The sequence below is a fragment of the Vipera ursinii genome (genome assembly GCF_947247035.1).
Source record: "Vipera ursinii genome assembly, chromosome: 13".
Taxonomy (NCBI): domain Eukaryota; kingdom Metazoa; phylum Chordata; class Lepidosauria; order Squamata; family Viperidae; genus Vipera; species Vipera ursinii.
In genome coordinates, this window is record NC_139526.1 from 3,249,827 (window position 1) to 3,270,393 (window position 20,567).

The 20,567-nt window shown below is 47.2% G+C and overlaps 2 protein-coding genes across 3 annotated transcripts in view; both read left to right on the top strand.

Moving 5' to 3' along the window:
• GRID2IP (Grid2 interacting protein) overlaps nucleotides 1-9,057 on the top strand; it is a gene marked incomplete at both ends in the record, with an annotated part of 63,290 nt that extends 54,233 nt beyond the window's left edge. The window contains 5 exons of the mRNA XM_083372422.1: nucleotides 1,603-1,689; nucleotides 4,413-4,542; nucleotides 5,299-5,420; nucleotides 6,462-6,626; nucleotides 8,986-9,057. Of these exons, the coding sequence (XP_083228548.1) occupies nucleotides 1,603-1,689; nucleotides 4,413-4,542; nucleotides 5,299-5,420; nucleotides 6,462-6,626; nucleotides 8,986-9,057 (576 nt within the window). The remainder of the gene's footprint in view (nucleotides 1-1,602; nucleotides 1,690-4,412; nucleotides 4,543-5,298; nucleotides 5,421-6,461; nucleotides 6,627-8,985) is intronic.
• Nucleotides 9,058-15,486: 6,429 nt separating this feature from the next.
• Nucleotides 15,487-20,567, top strand: part of SLC5A11 (solute carrier family 5 member 11) — a 34,332-nt gene continuing 29,251 nt past the window's right edge. The window contains exons 1-3 of one of the 2 annotated variants that reach the window (XM_083373198.1): nucleotides 15,487-15,632; nucleotides 16,589-16,774; nucleotides 20,261-20,332. In XM_083373198.1, the coding sequence (XP_083229324.1) occupies nucleotides 16,640-16,774; nucleotides 20,261-20,332 (207 nt within the window). In that variant the 5' untranslated portion in view covers nucleotides 15,487-15,632; nucleotides 16,589-16,639. Of the gene's footprint in view, nucleotides 15,733-16,588; nucleotides 16,775-20,260; nucleotides 20,333-20,567 lie in introns of both variants that reach the window. The other variant, XM_083373197.1, reaches the window with a different exon arrangement.

A 20,567-nucleotide genomic window follows, 5' to 3' on the forward strand; every position in this document is an offset into this window, starting at 1 on the left:
TCCAAACTCTTCTGATCTGGAGAGCTGTGGGCGCTTCACTTGAGCGACTGGCTGGGTTCACACAACCTCTGGAGGGCTGTTCTGCATGACAGCACCAAAATATGCTGCCCTGGCAAAACTAAGAAGGGCTGCTTGCACTGCTGACCCTCTTCTGCCTTGGGAACAAAACAAATGAGGACTCTGCCCACACCAGAAGTGGAGGGAGAGGAGAGAAACGGTCGACTCCGGGACCATGCCAGGACTGGGCCTCTCCCGCTGCCAGCCTCGATCCAAGAGGGCGACTCAGAGAACTAGTCACCAAGGACCATGTTCTCTGCTTCCCTCCCAGTGGCCAAAGGCCAAATGTGTGTGAGTGTTGGGGGGGGGGGTTGAGGCCCCTCTCTCCACCCTGGAAAAACCAGTTTGCTTCCCTGTCACTCAGTGCACCCCCATTGAAGATGGCAGAGTGGCATTACAGGGGTGAGAACAGCGGAAATACTGGGAAGCTGTGCCAACTTTCCCTTAGGGATGCAGTCTGTGTGAGTTCTGCACGATTTTACAATCTTTTTTGCCATAGTTGTTAAGTCAGAGGTCCCCCAACTTTGGCAACTTTAAGACTTGTGGACTTCAACTCCCAGAGGCTGAGGAATTTTGGGAGTTGAAGTCTACAAGTCTTAAAGTTACCAATGTTGGAGACTCCTGTGTTAAGGGAATCTAGCTTCCCTATTGCCTGTGCTTGTTGGAAGCTGGCTGGGAAGTTTGCAAATGAGATGCTGCAACTGTTGAACTGCTTGCCAATTGCCAAGCACCCAAATTGTAATTGCGTGACTGCAGGGATGTTGTGACAGTCGTAAGTGTAAGGGCCAATCTTAAGACACTTTTTTCTGCACTGTCGTAATTTCAAACAGTTGCTAAGTGAACGGTTTTAAATTGAGGACTAGACTACCTGTACTTTTATCTATTAATAGTCTTCACTATCCCTGCCTCCTCCTACAGTTGTGGGTGAGGGAGGGTAACGCTATGCAATCTTGTCCTCAAACAAACACACCAGGGATGTGTGGATGTGTTCAGCCTCATATAATCCAACCTGTATTTCAGCCTGCATGTTGTAGAAACATAGCTTGTATGGTGTGTTTATGGCTTGGTGTGTCGTGCAAACTCTGACAGTTTGATTGTGTAAGTCATGATTGACTGATTTTGTGGAAATTCACAGTATTTCCCTCTTCCTTTGCACATGTGAAGCACCACCAGGCAAAAAGGAAAGGCACAGCACGGTCTGGAGTGAGCAAGAGGCAGGGGATAGGCTAGATGGCCACCAAGTCCCTTTACAGTTCTGGTTTTTCTGGGACATGGAATCATCCCAGCTGCCTCATTTCTAGTGTGTAAAACTCAACCCAGACATTGCCTCTTCTGGCTGGGCTTTGAGTAGGCAGGGCTCTAGGACAGGCATAAATCCTGCGTGTGCAGTGTGTACGGTAAGTCTTTACCTGCCGTATCTCTGCCTGTTGTGTGAACCAGGACTGAAACCTGTTAATTCAGCACCAACAGATCAGGCAGAAACGGGAAGAGAGGTAATGGGGTGGTTTTCTCTGATCTGTTTTTCACCAGAAACTCTCTTTGCAGTTTGTGCTGGCCATGGGCAACTACCTAAACCATGGGCAACCTCAAAGCAACAAGACAACCAGCTTTAAAATCAACTTCCTCACAGAGGTAGGTGGCCTCCAAACCTGGCTAGATGGATGCTCTCCTTGGGCTAAAGAGGGAACTTTGATCTGTGTGTCATCAAGCCCTTTAGCAACCACACAGATAGGTCTTCTCCAGATGATCTCCTCCACAACCTGATCCTTCAGGTCTCCCAATGGTGCGCCCATCACTGTTGTGATCCAGACCATCTCCTCTGCTGCCGGTTGTCCTCTTCTCTTTCCTTCCACCTTTAGGGTCTTCTCCAGAGAGCAAGCAAGGTCTTTGCATAAGGATGCAAAATGAAGTGAACCAAACAGGTTAAATTTCTCTCAAGCCCTCTGCTTTTATTAATATTTATATTCCTCTGATGCCTGGACCAGACCCAGATGTCTGTGCAAGGTCCAGACACAGAGTGCTACTTACTGGTCTATTTCATTAATCGTTATAGAGCTTAGAATGCTATCTGGGGTTCTTGCTAACTAATCTGGGAAACTACCACAAGTTCAATCATCCTGTAGGATTCAAGGGTGACTCCAGCACGGGGGGTTCCTGTTGAAAACATCAAGATGCTTCCTTTGATTAGGAGTGGTGGCTGCTGCTGGACTTTCTGACTTAATCTCGTAGCTTCAGATACTACAAATGTGAATGCAGCTCTTAAAGCCTCTGCATCCTCTTTTAGCCTCCTTCAGCCTAAAGAAAATCGGACGGCTTTAATGAATGATCTAGGCAGGCGCTGGACTCTCAACAGGTCCAAAGCACGTCTTCCAAATCATTTCCAAATTGCTGGATTACTGCCTGGTGATTTACATTATAGACAATGTTCCTCTCCGGATTTGCAAAATGGTTTGTGGAAACTGAATGCATGTTCTTAGCAGCTTGAAGAAAACCTTGATTGTTTTTTTTTTAACTCAGGGAAAAGGAATGTGTCAGTGAGTGAGGAAGGCTTTAATTTCCCAGGTTTCTGCCTCAAAAAGATCTTTCTTCTTGGGGCAATTTCTGGCAAACTGCCTATAGGGAGATTTGCCCTCAAGGGGTCATCTTGCAGATGTGTCTGTCCCTTTTTGGACATTGGGTCCGGCTGCCTTGGAAAGCACCCAAAGTGCTGCTCCCCATAGTAGCCATCATGGCAGGAGGAGGTTTGGATCCCTGTTCGCCTGCTCAGTCAGCCTGATGGAGGGAACTGTTCTCCCCAATACCAAAGCAATGTATTCTTGGGTCTAGGAATAAAGATATTTTTTTTGTCATTTAAAAAGTTTTCCCTAATTATCGTTTGCCAAAAACTGCACAGTGGCCATATCGTCTGCCTGCCAAAGTGGTATTTGGCCCCTGGATCCAGCCAGCTATAAAACCCTAGAACCCAGAACTTAAGGAGACAAGGGGAGAAGCAACCTAGAACTAAGACATTTCCTGACAATGAGAACAATTAATCAGTGGAATGGTTTCCCTCCAGAAGTTGTGGGTGCTCCAGTCAGTGTGGGAGGTTTTTAAGAAGAGACCGGACAGCCACTTGTCTGAAATGGTATAGGATTTCCTGCTTGAGCAGAGGGTTGGACTAGAAGACCTCCAAGGTTCCCTTCCAGCTCTGTCATTCTGTTATTCCTAGATGCTCTTACATAGCACGGACCGATGACAACAATTCTATTTCAGCCCATGGTTAGAATGCACAAAGTAAGTTGGAAACATGGAACAGGAAATTGGAGCGTTCCATATACAAAACCAAAATGGTGCCCATTTTGACATCTATGTCAAATATCCATCGATGGGAAATCCCCCAAACTCCATCAACGATGGAATGGCCAGCAGAGGGGTTAATGCTCTCTGAGAATACCTAAAAGAGGCTCTGTGCAGGGTTTTACCTTGATCTCCTTCATGGGGTGGGGGGACAGAGTGCCCTCAGTTGTCCTTGGGTACAGCGGAGCTGCCCATTGAAATTAGACGTGCCTTAATCCCGCTGACCTTCACAGAATCCGCAAAGCCTGGCTTTTCTCTTGGGCTTGTTATGTTCCCGAGTTGCAGGAACTTGTAGTCATTTTTCTTTCTTTTAGTATTTTGTTTTCTGCTGATGTTTTTCTTGTATTAGCCAGCCAGAACTGTAGAGAAGTGGTTGGAATATTCTTTTCCTTCACAGATTAAGCTGCAACCCCAGTATTTCCTGGCAGTCTCCCCTTCAGGCCCTCAACATTAGGGCTATGCCTCCAGAGGTCGTGGGTGCTCCGAAGGCTTTGAAGGAGAGACTGGATAGATATACCTGTCTGAATTGGTATAGGGTCTCCTGCTTGAGCAGGGGGTTGGACTAGAAGACCTCCAAGGTCCCTTCCAACTCTGGTTATTCAGAGTCACTCTACGTGAGATGGGCAGCCATTAAATCTAATGAATCTCAGGAGCTTAAACCAAATAAGTGATATTTAGGCTCCACCAGCTCTCTTGGTGTCATGGGAAACGCCCCCCCCCGAGAGCTGCTCTGCTTTGCAAAGAGCTTTTGAGGATTGCTGTTACAGAACCCACTTTGTGAACCCCAAACTGGGGGCAGAGAAAGTTGACCAGGGTAACAACTGAGTTAGGTGGGCCATGAAAATGATGCCGCTGGTTCAGCTTTGTTGTGTTAACCCAACAGTTGTGAACAATCAAATTCATTTTCTGGAGAACTTTTTTGCTACCACATTTTGGGGCTGGCCAGCCACAAGCACTTCAGGGACTATAATTACTCTGTCACTGGTAAATGTTCCTCTTCTCTTTCGGCTTTATTCTAGCTGAACACAACGAAAACCGTTGATGGGAAGTCCACCTTTCTGCATATTCTTGCCAAATCGCTTAGCCAACATTTCCCAGAGCTCCTGGGCTTTGCCACGGATTTGCCCACAGTGCCACATGCTGCCAAAGGTAAATCACAAAGGATGGGGCTTATTTTCCGACATTACTTGGTTTATAGGGAAACAGGGATGGAAACAATCTGTGGCCCTCCCAGCTCTGCCCATTTGCACCCGGCTAAAACTCCTGTTCCCACAACCCTTAATTGGGGAAATCATTTGGACTCTGCCTGCCCCGAGCTAGGGATGGGCACTCACCACCAGCCCCTGATGGGCAGAGAGAATCTAGGAGTCTTTGCCAAGGGCAAAGTGGGTACAGGTAGTCCTCAACTTATGACCACCACTGAGCCCAAGATTTCTGTTGCTAAGCAAGACGGTTGTTAAGTGAGCTTTGCTCCATTTTACAGTCTTTTTTACCACGGTTAAATGAATCACTGCAGTTGTTCAGCTAGTGACCCGGTTGCGAAGTGAATCTGGATTCCCCGTTGACTTTGCTTGACAGAAGGTCACTAAAGGGCATTACGTAACCTGGGACACTGCGACCGTCATAAATGTGAATCAGTTGCCAACTATCTGAATTTTGATCACGTGACCACGGGGAGGCTGCCACAGTCGTAGGTGTGAAAAATAGCCGTAGGTCACTTTTTTCAGTGCTGTTGTAACTTTGAACGGTCGCTAAGTGAATTGTTGTAAGTCGAGGACTGCCTGTGCAGCCTCCTCGGAAGTAGGACGCCTTTTTGCGCAACGCCAGTGCAGAGAGCCCTTCCTTCCCTTGCTTCACGAAGGAGGCTGTTGAAATTCTGGACTTCTGCCATTTCTCTTCCCCCAGTGAATCAGAGAACATTAACAGCTGACCTCAGTGACCTTCACCGCACTGTCCACGAGATTGCAGTCGCCTGCCAGAACATGGTGCCTTCTTCACCTGAGGACAGATTTGTGCCAGTGATGGATGTATCTTTTGGTTGAAGCATGGATTCCACAAATGAAGCCCCCCACCCCCAAAAAAGCAAAAGCCGCTAGACTGGGAGATGGGGCGGCGGGGGAGGAATGTCTAAGAACGTTAAAACATCTTGGGAATCTTCCGGAGGCAGTTGGCTGATGGCGTCACTGGAACGGACGGGCCCAGGGTTAGGGGGCTTCTGCGGGCTTTAGCCCTAACCCTACTCGTTCCTGTTATAAAACTGCTGTTTTCCCAGCATTTTTATGTCTGGAAACAGAAAAGTTAATCTCCTAGAAGCCTTCTGCTCCCCTCGCTACTCTTATCATCTGCCAAACGCCACTAAATGTCTTCTAAAACACATCTGGGCTGAATTTCTTTGTCTTTCAGGCTGGCATTGAAAATATCTGTCCTACACTGGAAGGGGGTGGGTGTAGGTGAATGTTGCCCAGATTCAGTAATTTTGTAGCCAAATTATGGTGGTGTGAATAGTGGTGTGTGTGTGTGTGGAGGAGAGTTGAAAGTGTCCCCACTTAGGTTTAGAATCTCTGCTATTCCCTCCTCCTTATCTCCCCCGGGAGAGACTGGTGCCTTTGCCCCCCACCCCAGACGATGGAGTGACCCCTGGCTCGTAGCTGTGGGTCCCCATATACGTTTGTGCAGTAGCAGAGAGGTCCCTCTAAAGAAGCACAGCTTCGGAGCTGGTGCTTTGCTTAACTTTGCGTGTCTGTCTTCGAGTCAGTTTTGAGCTGCCCGGGTTAATCCCTGCAGTTTCCTTGGCAAGGTGTTTACGGACGTGCTTTGCCATTGCCTCCTTCCTAGGGCTGGGAAAGAGTGACTGGCTGGCTTCACGCCCCCGGTGGGACTGGAGCTCAAAGTCTCCCAGTTTCTAGCTGGGTGCCTTGTAATCACTGTACCAAACCGGCTCTCTTTTTCTGCCTGGACAATTGAGGGTGTAAGAAGGTGTGGGCTGCCGTGCATTTGCAGAGTCAGGGTTTTCTGGATGGAAAAAAGCAAGCAGGCCTTGTTTGTCCATCCTTAGCCCTCCGCTGCAGGCCTTCCTGGAGAGCGCAGATCCCACCGTCCAATCCCTGGATGATCTCCAGCATAAAGCCACGGAAGAGTTCAGGAAAGCCTTGTCCTTCTTTGGGGAAGACTCCAAAGTCACAACCTCTGAGGATTTTTTTGGTATTTTTGCTGAGTTCATGAGCAAATTTGAGGTGAGTATTGGGCTTTTTTTATTCTTCTTTGGTGACATCGTCGTTGGGGCTTTGCAGCGCTGGTCGACCGTGTGGATTTTGTTTTATTCTCTGCTCCTGGACTCCCCAAGGTGCTTTTGTCACGAGGCAACTGGACTTTCTTGTTTTTCTTCGAAGATGTTTCGCTTCTCGTCCAAGAAGCTTCTTCAGCTCTGACTGGACAGTGGGGAATAGCAGGATTTATACTCCTTGCAGCCAGCTGGTTGTTTGCATCCTTTTTAGAGAGTCGTTGAGGCCACTTGGAGATTTTCTGTGTCCTCAGGGTCACCTGAGTGCTGCAAATGGGTGTGGAGCCTTCTTGGCTGCAGGATGTTTTCTGCCCTGGGTCCCTTCCCTGTTGAAGGCAGGCGCAGGCCGTTGGGGATGGGTCTCTGCTGCTGGCATCTCAAACTGAAGCACAAACGGTTCCTGTAGTCTGCAGTGTTTTCTGGAAATCCGTTCCTACTTCCCATTGTCCAGTCAGAGCTGAAGAAGCTTCTTGGAAGAGAAGCGAAACATCTTCAAAGAAAACAAGAAAGCCCAGTTGCCTCCTGAAACAGCACCTTGGGACAACCACGACCTGGATGGCTGAGGATCTCCAGAGACACGACTGCTCCTGGAGGATAGGGGTAGTGGGTAGACCGATCCCCACATGGCCTGGAACACGGCTCTGTTATTTTTCTTTGAGAAAACCCAAACAGATTTGACTCCACCAATATGAGCTTGTGGCCTTTTTAAAGACCCCGTTGCCCACTTGAAGGGCCTTGGTTGGCGACTGTCACTTAGAAGCTGGCCAGAGAGAGGAGAAGCTGGCAGGATGTGGGTTGTTTTTCCATCTGTGCTGATCAGTTGCACATTCAGGCTTGTTTCGTAGCCCGAAAAAGAATCCGGTGGGGAAAACTGGGGGAAGGTTGAGGGGGAAGAGCCCTTTGGGAAGGACTCTGCACGTGCTTCTCCTGGCATTCCCCCCTCCTGTGTTCTCTTGCAAGGAATGTCCTGTGGATCACGTGGCCACTCTTTGAGAGACAAGGCTGGAGAAAGGAATATCCCATACTTATGCCACTGTGTATAGCAATCCTAGACAGGGGGGAAAGCTGCGGCTTTGGGCGGTGGGGTTGATGGAGTTGAGAATGCGTAGCCTGAGAAACAGACCATTGATACCTCAGCAGCTTCCAAAAGGAGCTCCCCAATTCCTGACGTCGTTCCTAACTTTGGGGACATTCGCTTTCAGTGTTTGTAACTTGATCCCATTGGCTTGGATCCTAGATAATTTAGCTGCCTCTTTCCGCCACTCCCCAGTTCAACTTTGTTTCTTGAAAATTCTTTTGCTGCTGGTGAAAGAAACGGGAAAGTCATGTCCCTTTTCAGGGAACAAGAACTCCAAAGACCATCAGGGGTGGCAGGGGACTGGATGATAAGGGTAGGTCTTCTGGAATTGAGCGTGGGTTTCCTCCAGTTTGGGGCAGATTGGCCCCCTGATTCATTCATCACCAGCTTGAGCTGTCTTTGACTTGATAACAGTTTGATATAGCAGATTATACTAGAGCAAGGATCTCCAAACTCGGCAAGTTGAAAACTTCAACTCCCAGAATTCCTTGACCAAGCCAGACTTTAAGTCCACAAATCTTAAAGTTGCTAAGTTTGGAGACCCCTGTACTAGAGGATTGGGGGGAAATGGTTCTGCCCCCCCCCCCCCAAAGAAGATGCCTAATTGCCCAGACCAGACAGGATGAGAGCATCAAATCTCTACACCAGCAACACATTCAACTTCTTTTATCATAAAATCACAACTCCCCAAATATTTGCAGTGTCCTTGTGTGTGGACATTGCCATGGGGAGGGAAGCATATTGTAAGAAAAAGAAGAGTGGGCTGGGTGGATCCAGTCAAACAAGCAAAGAAATTTGAACTGGTATGAAGCTGTTCTGGTCTGCTGGCACTTCAGCTCTCTCTCCTCATGTCCTATAAACTGTCACATTCGTAACTGCAGCTTCCACACTATTTTGTGCAAGTTGTGGCATGTGGCAGAAGGTAGCAAGAAACTGGCACAACCACCTCCACAAGCCTCAGGCTGGAGAACCCAGAAGCAGAGGGCTGTCTGTGGCTCAAGCTGCTCATCAAAATTGCCTCTGTTTTCTCTGCACACACCTGCTGTGCAGTGAACTGGGGTGTGTTGAGTTGTCTCCTTCTGGGCCTCCCCATCCTTAAGACCTGGAAAGGTGGCGTTGAGATTTTAAATTAATGGCCTAGAATGCCCTTGTCTATCTTGGGCAGGGGTTGGGCTAGAAGGCCTCCAAGGTCCCTTCCAGCCCTAATGATTCTGTGATACTCTTCTCTCCATAGCGGGCCTTCAACGATGTGCAGGCCAGTGAGCCCCTGTGCAGCCCGAAGATGATCCCCCCACTTGCCTGGTGACCGGAGAGTTCGAGGAAGACTGCAGCACGGTGCTTTCTTGCCCACAGTTGGCTGCTTTGGGTCCAGTCTGGCGGTTGGTGCAAAGCAATCGTCTCTCAGCATGGAAGAGGTGTTGCAGAGGACACGTCTGTGCCCATTGCTATGGAAACTGTCTTCAAAAAAAGAAGGGGGGCTCGCTGCAGATTTCTACAGACTTCTCCGCATCAGAGACATTTCTTTTTTCACAGGGATATTCTGTGGTTGCTAAACCTGAGTGCTAGAATCCAAGGGGTAAAGAGGCATGGGCATACTGCCCTGGCTTTCCTCACTTTTTATGGCCTTTCCGAGAACTCTTTTTATTTCAGAGAGGTCTTACCACGTCTGCGGGTGGCATTTGGGAACAGTCCGCCTGCTCAGGGGCTGCCTAGTGCCCCAAAGGAAAGGTGGTGTGACAAGGTCCCTTTGCCCCCAAAGGAACTGATTTGCTCCCTCTTCCGCCCCCTGCTCTCCAGGCGTCCTTTCCGGGGGTTGCAAACATAGCCAGCGAGTCTTTCGTTCCAGTCGGTTCCCTTGGGAAAACAGATTCCTAAAGGGAGTGATCCATGCTGGCGGGATGGTGCTGAAGCCTTCTCTCTAGAGCTGAAGGGCAGCAAAAGCAGAGAAGTCCCCTCTTTGCCCAGCCCAGCACCTGCTCAGCAGAAGCTCTGGTGCCCATTCCAGAGCTTGGTCAAATATATGGGAGCAGAGTAGTTCGTATTTGTGTTTTGCTTACTGGATTTGTTAGGTTGCTATCTCGGAATGCCTTGAGGAGTTTGAGGCAGGAGGAACCCCGTTCTTTTTATCCCCAAGCAGTGACCCTGAGATGGATGTGGAGTAGAAGAGTGACAGATTCCAAGAAGCCCATGAGTCTTCATGGATAAAGGGTGGACTTGACCCGGCATCTCCCCAGTCCTAGCCGAGCCCATCAGATCTGCCTTGTGGCAAGCTTCCCTAGCAGAAAGCAAGCTCATTGCCCCAGGAAACCAGCAAGCCAGTGAGATGCTCCAGTCCATTTGGTCCCCACCAGGGGCGCCCGGCCTAATCTTTCCCTTAGCCCCCTAGTGGAGACACTTAGAACTGGAAATGAAGAAAAGGCCTCCTCAGATATAAGTCCAGCATCTAATTGCCTGTCCACCATGGCAGAAACCCCATGTCCAGCCCTCCCCCTTGCCTCCCCTTGTGATCAGTAGCAACAACTTCGGCCTGGCATGGGAAAAATGCTGGGCCTTAGTGGTCTCTGACCCACCACTCTTCTTGATCAAAGAAAAATCCCAAGCCTGCCACTTCTTGCAGAGTGCTCTTCCGTGAGCAGGTAGATATAAGGGCTCTTCCTTTGCAGTTTATTTTGATGTCCCTCTCACATTGGCCCGTCTTGTTCTGGGGGGGGTCTGTAGGGAGCTCAGCTCATATTCTCAAAGAGCTGCAATTTTAAGGTTATTTTATAATAATGATGGCGATTATTGTTCCCCTTCTGCTCTTCTTAGTAACTTTGCAAGGCCGTACGGAGGGGCAAAGCTGTTCATTTCCGGGCACTATTTTCTTGTGATGTTTTTCCAAGGTTGGAGATTGCCCCGAGAATTGTGTATAGACATGAGAAACGTGTCTCTGTACAAATCTTTATGATGCTCTCGTGTAATAAAGAAATACTCTCTCGGTAGCCACAGCTGTAAGATGAAAATGGCATCCCTTTGGCAATCATGTCCTTTTACACCTGATCCAATCCAGCCATCTACAGAATAAGAGGATGGTTTATGGGCTCTTCCTTCTAGCCGCAGTTGTGCTTTTCTCCTGTCCTTGTGGCATAAATTGCACTACCCTGCAGTCAATCTTGATGTGCTTCTGCAGCATCATCAGACAGAGTTGCTGTCCTCAGACAAATTATAGCACTGCCGGCTGGTGGATTCCCACCCACCTTTTCCCAGGCCACCCAGTAACAGCTACTGGTGGGAAAACAAACCATTTATCAATTTTCCAAAAATGTGCCTGGGGGGAGGAGGAGGAGGAGGAGATCAAGGCTTATTTATTATTTATTTAGCTTTAATATTATTTACCGTATGCTGGAGATCATGAAACAATGCTAAAAATGCATTTAGAAGATGCTCAGATAATTGAAGGTGGGATTCAGATATTTAAGTTTGAACCTAAAGTAATCCCAACTACCTCTAGATGGAAGCACTTGTGAAACAGCGGGAAAAATGGAAATATAATATTCTTGTCAAACAACCCCCCCCCAAAAAAGCTGATTTGAAATAAGCATCAGAGAAGCTCAAACTAGAGAGCTGTCCATGTTCCTGGATTATTCTTTTTCTCAGTGAAACAGTTTTTGATCAGGCAAAGAGGCTTCTCTTTTGCTCGTGTGTGTGTGTGTGTGTGTGTGTGTGTGCATGTTTGTGTATGTGTGTGTCTTTACAATCCGCTGACACATTCCAGTCCTCTGGAGCCATTTAAGACACTCATTCTTTCCCCGTTTCTTCTGCTCCAGTAGTGAGAATATGAATCTCCTCTAAGAGCTACAGCATCTTCTAGTCTCCCAACTTCACTGGAAGAAACGGGCAGTGAGTGCCTGGCATCTCAGATCTCTTGCAAGGCAGCAAAAGGGCCCTGGGGGCACCGGGTATACAGAAACCAGAGAGACGGCCATCCTAGCTAGGTCATCGGAGACTCCTCCAGGCAAACCTGATGGCATGGGGAAAACGCCACTTTCATGCAGGTAGCCCCAGGTAACTTGGGTCACCTCAGCCGTTGAGGAAGCAATGTGAGGTCATGGCCTCTATCCAATGGTTAGTGGGGTGCCTCTGTGCATTAGTGGGCAGGATGTGTGGGCAGCCCTAGGCCTCACATGGAAAGTTTGATCTAAAACATGGGAACCAACGTGGGCAACTTTTAAGACCTCTGGACTTCCACATTTTCCCAGCCAGGCATAAAGTTGCCGAGGTTGGACACCCCTGTCTATAAAGAAGGTTGTGGCACAAACGTGGGCTGTGCTTACACCTCTCGCTAAAGTATAATGTGATTTGTTTGCCTTTCGCACATCCCCTGCCATTGCAGTTTGCAAAGCACACTTTACAACTTAAGTGTGAAGTGAGAACACATTTTCTTGCCTTAACCAGCATCTATGGCCTATTTTTCAGGTGGTCCACGGCCAGGCTGTACATGGGCTCAGGGTAGAGTTGTAACTCACACGTTTGTTGTAATCCACCTATCTGCGAAGGTGACCCAGTTGGCAGTGTGTTAAAGGCAGATGTTGAAACTTTCAGCATCTGGCAAAGCCTGTGTTTATCTCTGCGACTGCAAGTGCATATCTGAAAGGTTGGCCAATGTTTGCCGAAATCTTATGACTGAAAGGATGGCACAGTTCCCTCTCGGTCTTTCTCCATCACTTAGCAGTTGATGCTCAAAATAAGCAAGGCAAACGGAAGGCAGGTTGCCAAGGCATGCGGCCCTGGGCCGTCTCCTTCCCCAGCGTGCTCAAGGGCCGTTGGCGGCTACCGAGAAGCTGCCTCCCTTTAGTTCATTGCTGCTGAGCTGAAAGCCCTAGAGCTGCATCCAGAAAATAAGACTATAGCGGGAGTGGCATCTTCTGGTTCAAATATTTTATTAGTTTACCAAAACATAAAATACAGAAATACAAAGAAAAATGAAAATAATGGGAAAACAGGGCAGGAAAAGGGGAAGAGGAGAAAGTGTAGGGTCAAGGAGAAAAGAAAAAGAAAAGCGTTGACCTCCAACTCCTTCTGGTGCAGTAGAACAAGGTAGTAACATAAAACTTCAACTTTTGACTTTAAATGATCGTATGTACTGGCCGTTTCTACAACAACAAGCCTATCTATTGAGCAAACCCTCAAATCAAAGTTTCATTTTTTTCCCACCTCAAGCACAAAATCCAGAAGCGGTTTCCAAGTAGAAACAAAATTAATTGTATTCTGTTCTTTAATCAAAGCAGTCAGTTTAGCCATCTCTGCCAATGCCATCAACTTCTGCAGCTATTCATCCATTGTGGGAATCAAAGTATCCATTTTTGCGCAGAAAGTATTTTTGCCACATTTTCTCCTCATTTTGGGCTGAGTATGGTCAATATTCATGAGGGCAGATGCAATGGTGTGGCCAAAGAGCCATGGTTTTTATGTCTGCTGCACACACGATCTGCATAAAAACCACTCCAGGTCTTGATTTTGCTATTTTGGTTTTTCTGGCCATGTCCTGTGGGTGCCCACAGGTTCCATGCTACAACTTCCTGAAGTTGATAATACCCCCTCCATACTTAAAACTGGGTCTAGAGCAGAATAATCTTCAAAGTCGAGGCCTGGGCGTGGCTGGCAAGAGGCCAACACACCATTCTTTAGATGCCAACATGGTGGTGAGTTGTGCAAGCCATTTGAGTGTGCAGTCAAGGACTGGGCCATGTGAACGTGACTTTGCACTGGACTGATGTCTACAAAAAGGTGGAACCAGCTGCCATTCAGTGCAGGAGCAGCTTACGTAATACCCAGATACAATTACAAACTTCTGCTGTTACTGCAACAAATCATTTTATAAGCAATATTTAAGCAACCCAAGATAAAGCTGCTGTTATGTCCTTGCTAGTTTGCTAGCAATGACGGAATAGAGATCTGTAACAACTTCCTTTCCCCTTCCCCCCCACTTCTTTTTTGCATGACCTAATGAAGTTTGAGGTTGAGTGGCTTGCAAGCAGAAATCAAGTAACTCGCTGCTGCTTTAAGCGCAGGGATCTGGACAAGTGATCCTCTCAAACCATAGGAGTTCCCTTCCTGCTTGAGATCATGCAGACATCTGTTGGGAGAAAGTTCCTCCCTTGTCTTTGGAGTTTCTACAACACTTCCATTCTCCCTGTTTGTGTTTCTCTGTCTTTCTCTCTCTCACTTACTCACTCACTTTGGGTCTCTGTCTCTGTGTCATGATTATTTGGAGGGGGGGGAATAAGATACTTTGGAGTTTGACCCCTGAAAGGCTGATAAGGAAGCAGCTCAGCCCGACTCCTGAGCGGCATCAAAGGCAGGACCAATGAATCCAAGAGCCCTACATATAAATTCCCCCTTTCACGCCTGTGAACTGGTGAAAGAGCCTTATTGAATCCTCTCCGCTGGAATCTGGAAGCCACCCTGCGGACTGGCAGGAGGCTGGTCGCCCGGAGCACGAGGCAGGAGGGAGCCCCGAGGAGCATGGTAAGTCTTCGCTCCTGGCTTGGATCTGTGGGAGCACTTGAACACTCGGGGTGCATCTCAAAAGGCCCGGGGGGGGGGTGGCTGACTGCCAGGCCCAGGGGTGCCGCTGGTAGGAAAGCTTAAAGTGAGTGGCAAGAACAGTGGCCGCATGGGACAGCTGGCTCTCTCAGTCCAGGGGATCCCTTTCCATGCCTGGTTGGCCCTCGCACAGCGTGTCCCTCTGCAACTCAGTCTAGGCAGCAGATGGGAGAAGACAGGGCTGATCAAACTTGGTGGCCCTCCTCAACTTCCTCTGTGCCGAGTCAAAGGACAGGGAGGATGCCCAGATGTTCTTCAAGAGGGCAGGTGTGGGGCCAGGTGGACAGGCATTGCCACTCACCCTCCAACGCCATTCCCCTCCAGCTGCAGAAATACCCCCCCTTCCCCTGGAATTGACTGCCGTTGGTGTTGGCAAGCAGGGCTAATCTTTGCGAATTGTAAGGCTGAGTTAAATCCGTTTTTCCTCGTGTCAGAATCCCAGGCAGGAGTGGCTTCACTCTGCCCCATTCCCTTCCTCTTCATTGCCAAATAGCTGCAAAAACAGCTGCAGGCAAGGACGTAGCCTTTAAAACACATCGCTGTTGGATAGAGGTGAAAAACAGTGAAATAGCAGAACTTCATTCTTAAAAGTAGCTTCGAATGGAAGAATGCTTTCTATTATTGTTGAAGTTACGCAGCATAAACTTTTGAGGAGACGAGATGATTTTACAGAACAATGATTCATTGCATTATTCCATTCCAACCTCTCAAAGGATCCAGCTAGATCAGTCCGTCTTTCCCCCCGACAGCTGGGGCACCCCTTGCTGGTCCAGTCTCTGGCCCCAGGAAAGCTGCATCCTGAAGGGTTGTGCCAGTAATTTTCCTCAGTGGGATCCAAGTGAAAGGGACCTATTTGTCTGTCCTCTGTCATAGCAGCCGGCAGTGTGCCTGACGCTCTGGTGTTCCTTGGCCCCCTTCCTGAATATTTCCAGATCAGCCCTGCAGTGCAAAGCCTCCAGAATCTTCCAGAGTAACAGAGCTGGCACTTCTTCCAGTTCCAGGCAGGCCACAGAGAGATAAAGAAAATTGTGTCAACGTGCAAGGTGATGAGTTGGCTCTCAGCCTCAACCTCCAAGTGCCTCCTTAAGCCACAGAGAGAAACTTGTTTGTCTGCTCTCAGAAAACTCCCACACAACCCAACCCAACACAACACAAGGTGACGGGAACAGGAGTAGCCTCCAAAAACTTATTTTCTGGGACTCTGTTCCCAGCCTTGGACTCAGCAGATAAGACCTCTGCTTGTGGTGGGACCTCTCTTCCTGCAGTTTCACCAGACTCCGGCACAAAGAAGGAACAGTAGGTATCTCAACAACTAGACCTTCTCACTGGATCCCAAAATCTTTGCAAATTATTTACTTTAGAGAAAGGATCCCTGTTTTCCTGTACCTAATTTAAGGTAAGTCAGTGAGAGAAGAAATGTGCTAAATTTGTGGAGGAAGTTTTTGTTATTGCTTCAAATGTTTGAGGGCTGACTCTGCACCAAAGCCCTGGGACTCCTTTGTATGATGTCATCCCTGAGAAACAGACCTGGGTTTGTTATTCCACTATTGCCTACTTTCTTATTAGTTACAGCAATTCAAGAAAGGGGCCAATGGCCCAGAGGGGTGAGTGGATGAAGTCCCTTGAATTGGAGGTTGGGGGGTGTTTAAATTCCTGCCCTGAGAAGCGGTTGCACCTGACGGACTCTAGATCCCCATCCAACGGGAGGGTTCTAGGTTCCAGCTGCTCATTGCATCTAAAAAGCCAACTCCGAAGACTTGGCTAACTCAGAAGATTAACTGTGTTTTGGTTGTCGGTCGAGACAGAGCAGAGAAGTTTCTGTGGCTTCCTGCAGATACGGTAGCCTCGGCTACTTGCCACATAGCTCGATCTACAGATTGCATTTGATATACTGCAACTGAGCTCCAGGAGTATGAACATTAGAACCGAGGCATTCTGTCTCAACATGCCAACAATTGGCCCATTCTCCCAGCGCTGTTATTTTTTTCCTCCCTCTCTCTCTCTCTCTCTCTCTCTCTCTCTTGCAGAATTGAAAAGCAAATAAAGTTGGCCAAAAGCAAATAAATTGACCTTTGCATCATGTTAGCCAGTCGGTCTAATTTAGAATTTGTCACAATAACTTTTTTTTACCTGCCGTCGCAGATAAACAGAACTCCTGCTGGATCAAACCCAGAGCAAGAGTGCCGGACTAATGGGCAGAGTTGGCTCTCTGCAAGGGTGGGCCTGACTTCGCTCGCCTTTTTGTCCCGCAGATCCACGCGCTGGGCAGACGAGGCAGCTGGCAGCCAGGGCAAGCAGCAGTGATGGAGCCTAGCAGTACCAGCCCAACATCTCCCCCCTCCAACAGCTGGACTGCCTTCCCCCAGCAGACCTTGGAGGCCGTTGATATTGTTGTTCTGGTTTTGTACTTCGTCTTTGTTTTGGCTGTGGGCCTGTGGGTAAGCAAAGGAGGGCTGCCTCTGGGGGATCGGCTGGGCAAGCGAAGCTGAAGGCTCTGTTGGACTCTGCAAGTGTTTTTTAGGGAGAGCTTCCAAATGTGATCACTAGTTCTCCTTAGGCGCCATAGCGGGGGGGGGGGGGCGAGGGTCTTCCTGGGAACACAGCATCCAATGTTCCGGTCAGTTTTTATTAGTCATAAATTCAGCTGATATCCAAAAGCAAACACTCCTGTCTTAAGACCCAACCCAGCTGTGTCTTCTAACGACAGTCAGGGCAACCTTTTCATGGGAATAGAATAGAATAGAATAGAATAGAATAGAATAGAATAGAATAGAATAGAATAGAATAGAATAGAATAGAATAGAATAGAATAGAATAGAATAGAATAGAATAGATAATGGAATGAAGAACAGAACAGAACAGAACAGAACAGAACAGAACAGAATAGAATAGAATAGAAAATGGAATGAAGAATAGAATAGAATAGAATAGAATAGAATAGAATAGAATAGAATAGAATAGAATAGAATAGAATAGAATAGAAGAAGAGAGGAGAGGAGAGGAGAAGAGAAGAGAAGAGAAGAGAAGAGAAGAGAAGAGAAGAGAAGAGAAGAGAAGAGAAGCTGGAAGGGACCTTGGAGGTCTTCTAGTCCAGCCCCCTGCTCAAGCAGGAGAACCTGCACCATCTCAGACAAATGGTTGTCCAATCTCTTCTTAAAAACCCTCCATTGCTGGAATATTCACAACTTCTGGAGGCAAGCTGTTCCACTGGTTAATTGTTCTCACTGTCAGGAAACTCCTCCTGAATTCTAGGTTGCTTCTCTCCTTGATTAGTTTCCATCCATTGTTTCTTGTCTTCTGGTGGCTTGGAAAATAGGTTGATGCCCCCAATTCTTCTTTGTGGCAGCCCCTCAAACACTGTAGTTCTGCTATCATGTCACCCTTGGTCCTTCTTTTCTCTCAACTGGCAGTACCCAAATCCTGCAACTGTTTCTTTGCCCTTTCTCGGCTGTGCAGCCCTGCGGTGGGTGGGAGGCAGTGGCATCATAACATCACCTAAGCTGGGGATTTCTTTTTGCCCAACTTGGGGCATTTGTGGATGGTAGCTGCAACTGCAGCTGCCAGCTTGACTTTTTTGATCTCCCCAGAGAAGCCTCAGTTCCTACTCCTCAGTTGGGGGAACAAATCTAGCTTTGCTCTGGAGCTGTTGTTGACATTGAGCAGAGGCAACATTCCAAACACAGAGATGGGCCAAGGCAGGACAAAACTGAAGTGCAAATTAATTGATCTCAGTTCTCAGTCAACTAAACGGAGTGTAATTCGTTGGATTGCTCTCAATGTGCTTAGCAGTCTTTCTCTTCTGTCCCTTTTAGTGCCAGCTCTGGGGCCAAAGTCCTCTGGGGCCATTAAGGTCTGCAGAAGAGCTGTGCACCCTGGGATGTCCCTCCCTCTTCTACATGTTCACCTGAGGTGGCTCTTTTTTTGGAGCAGATGATGGTGGACAAACGTCACGTAGCTCAGGGATTAAATCTGTGGTTTGTTCCTGTTCTGGAGGGCACATCACAACAGCTGCTGTTCTTCTGGATCAGGCCAAGAATAAAGAGCGGCTTAACCTGTGACTAGAATTACCCAAATTCCACAAAAATCTATCCCATTAAGCAAAATACCTTCTGTAAATGCATTAGAGTCCCACTTCACAAGTTTTGTGGCCAGATCCTGGTTCAAGTAAAGCCTTTTCCCATCCCACATGGTTTGCAGAGATTAACGCTTGCTAAACATGTCACAATTCCTGCTGTGAAAGGCAGGCTTTGTCATTCTTGTGGCATTGTTCATCGTCTGACGAGCCTTGTAGTTCAACTGTAGATGTTGCCAAGTTAAGTGAGAGAGGATCCTTGCCCTTGATCAATGGAATCCAGGAACTCTTTCTTTTCTCCTGGCACCCTCTGCCAGGTCAGAGTGCCACCCCCTTGGCCTGGAGCCTACGCAAAGCCAGCAGTCAAATTATGACATATAGTTTCATGGCTCCCGGCTCACTTGTTTGCACAACGGGCCAAGCCAAGGCTACTCCGTTCAGGCTCTGCTAAGCTGCCAACTTCATGGCACTTTGGTGCACAGCTGGCCTACCAAGAGGGCTGCATCCTGCCTCAAATGTATTCTAAGGGATTCCCCTTCCAAAGAACTCTGACTGTCTCTGCAAGGACACCTGCAAAGTGCCAGGCGCCCCTCCCTACCTCTCAGCTGTGGCTCTGTGGCCCATCTGGGCCCAACGTCTAAGGCAAACTGATTCTGTGATGGGCGCTTTTCCATGAATTATAATCACCAGTCTCAACACTGGATATTGTGCTTGACATGCAAACTAACCAAGGAGAGAAGCAACCTGGAACTAAGGAGGAATTTCCTGACAGAACAATTAATCAGTGGAATAGCTTGCCTCCAGAGGTTGTGACTGCTCCAACACTAGAAGGTTTGAAGAAGAGACTGGATAATCATTTGTCTGAAATGGTATATGTCCTCCTGCCTGAGCAGGGGGCTAGACTAGAAGACCTCCAAGTCCCTTCCAGCTTCTATTCTATTCTATTCTATTCTATTCTATTCTATTCTATTCTATTCTATTCTATTCTATTCTATTCTATTCTATTCTATTCTATTCTATTCTATTCTATTCTATTCTATTCTATTCTTCATTCCATTTTCTATTCTATTCTGTTCTGTTCTGTTCTGTTCTGTTCTTCATTCCATTATCTATTCTATTCTATTCTATTCTATTCTATTCTATTCTATTCTATTCTATTCTATTCTATTCTATTCTATTCTATTCTATTCTATTTCTAATTCTAATTCTAATTCTAATTCTAATTCTATTCTATATTTTCCATTTCACTCCAATCCATTCCTATTCTATTCTATTCTATTCTATTCTATTCTATTCTATTCTATTCTATTCTATTCTATTCTATTCTATTCTATTCTATTCTATTCTATTCTATTCTATTCTATTCTATTCCATTCCATTCCATTTTCTATTCTAATTCTAATTCTAATTCTAATTCTATTCTATATTTTCCATTTCACTCCAATCCATTCCTCTATTCTATTCTATTCTATTCTATTCTATTCTATTCTATTCTATTCTATTCTATTCTATTCTATTCTATTCTATATATTCTGTTCTGTTCTATTCTATTCTATTCCATTCCATTCCAAGATTCCATTCCAAGATTCCATTCCAAGATTCCATTGGAAATGCTCAAGCAGCAAGCTGAAGGTCTAAAATAGGTTCCTCCCTCGACTGAGGGAAGGCTTTCTTCCTCCTTTGTGTCTCTTTCAAGATCCCGAAACAGGAAGCCCCAGGAATTACCCCAGAGTCAAATGGGACCCTTTCCATATTCACTCCTACTTGCCTGTTTTTTATGGGTGGGGGAATTGTAATTTATGGCACCGTCCATATTCTCAGCAAATGAACTCATTGTCTTTTAATATTTCAGTCAATGTGGAAGACAAAACGAAGCACCGTTAAGGGTTACTTCCTAGCTGGGGGCGAGATGGCCTGGTGGCCGGTAGGTTATCTCCGATTTCAGCTTGTCTGAAATGTTTTGCTTCCTGAGAGATTTGTGTGTGTGTGGGGGGGGGGAATTACACAAAACATTTGTGTAATCTTTTGCTGAGGCCCCTGCCTGGACTAGTTGCTGAAGTTTTCTGGGCAACATTTTCAGAAATGGTTGCCTATCACTGTCTTCTTCTGCCTAGGGCCGAGAGAGAAGGACTGGCCCAAAGTCACCTAGCTGAGACAGG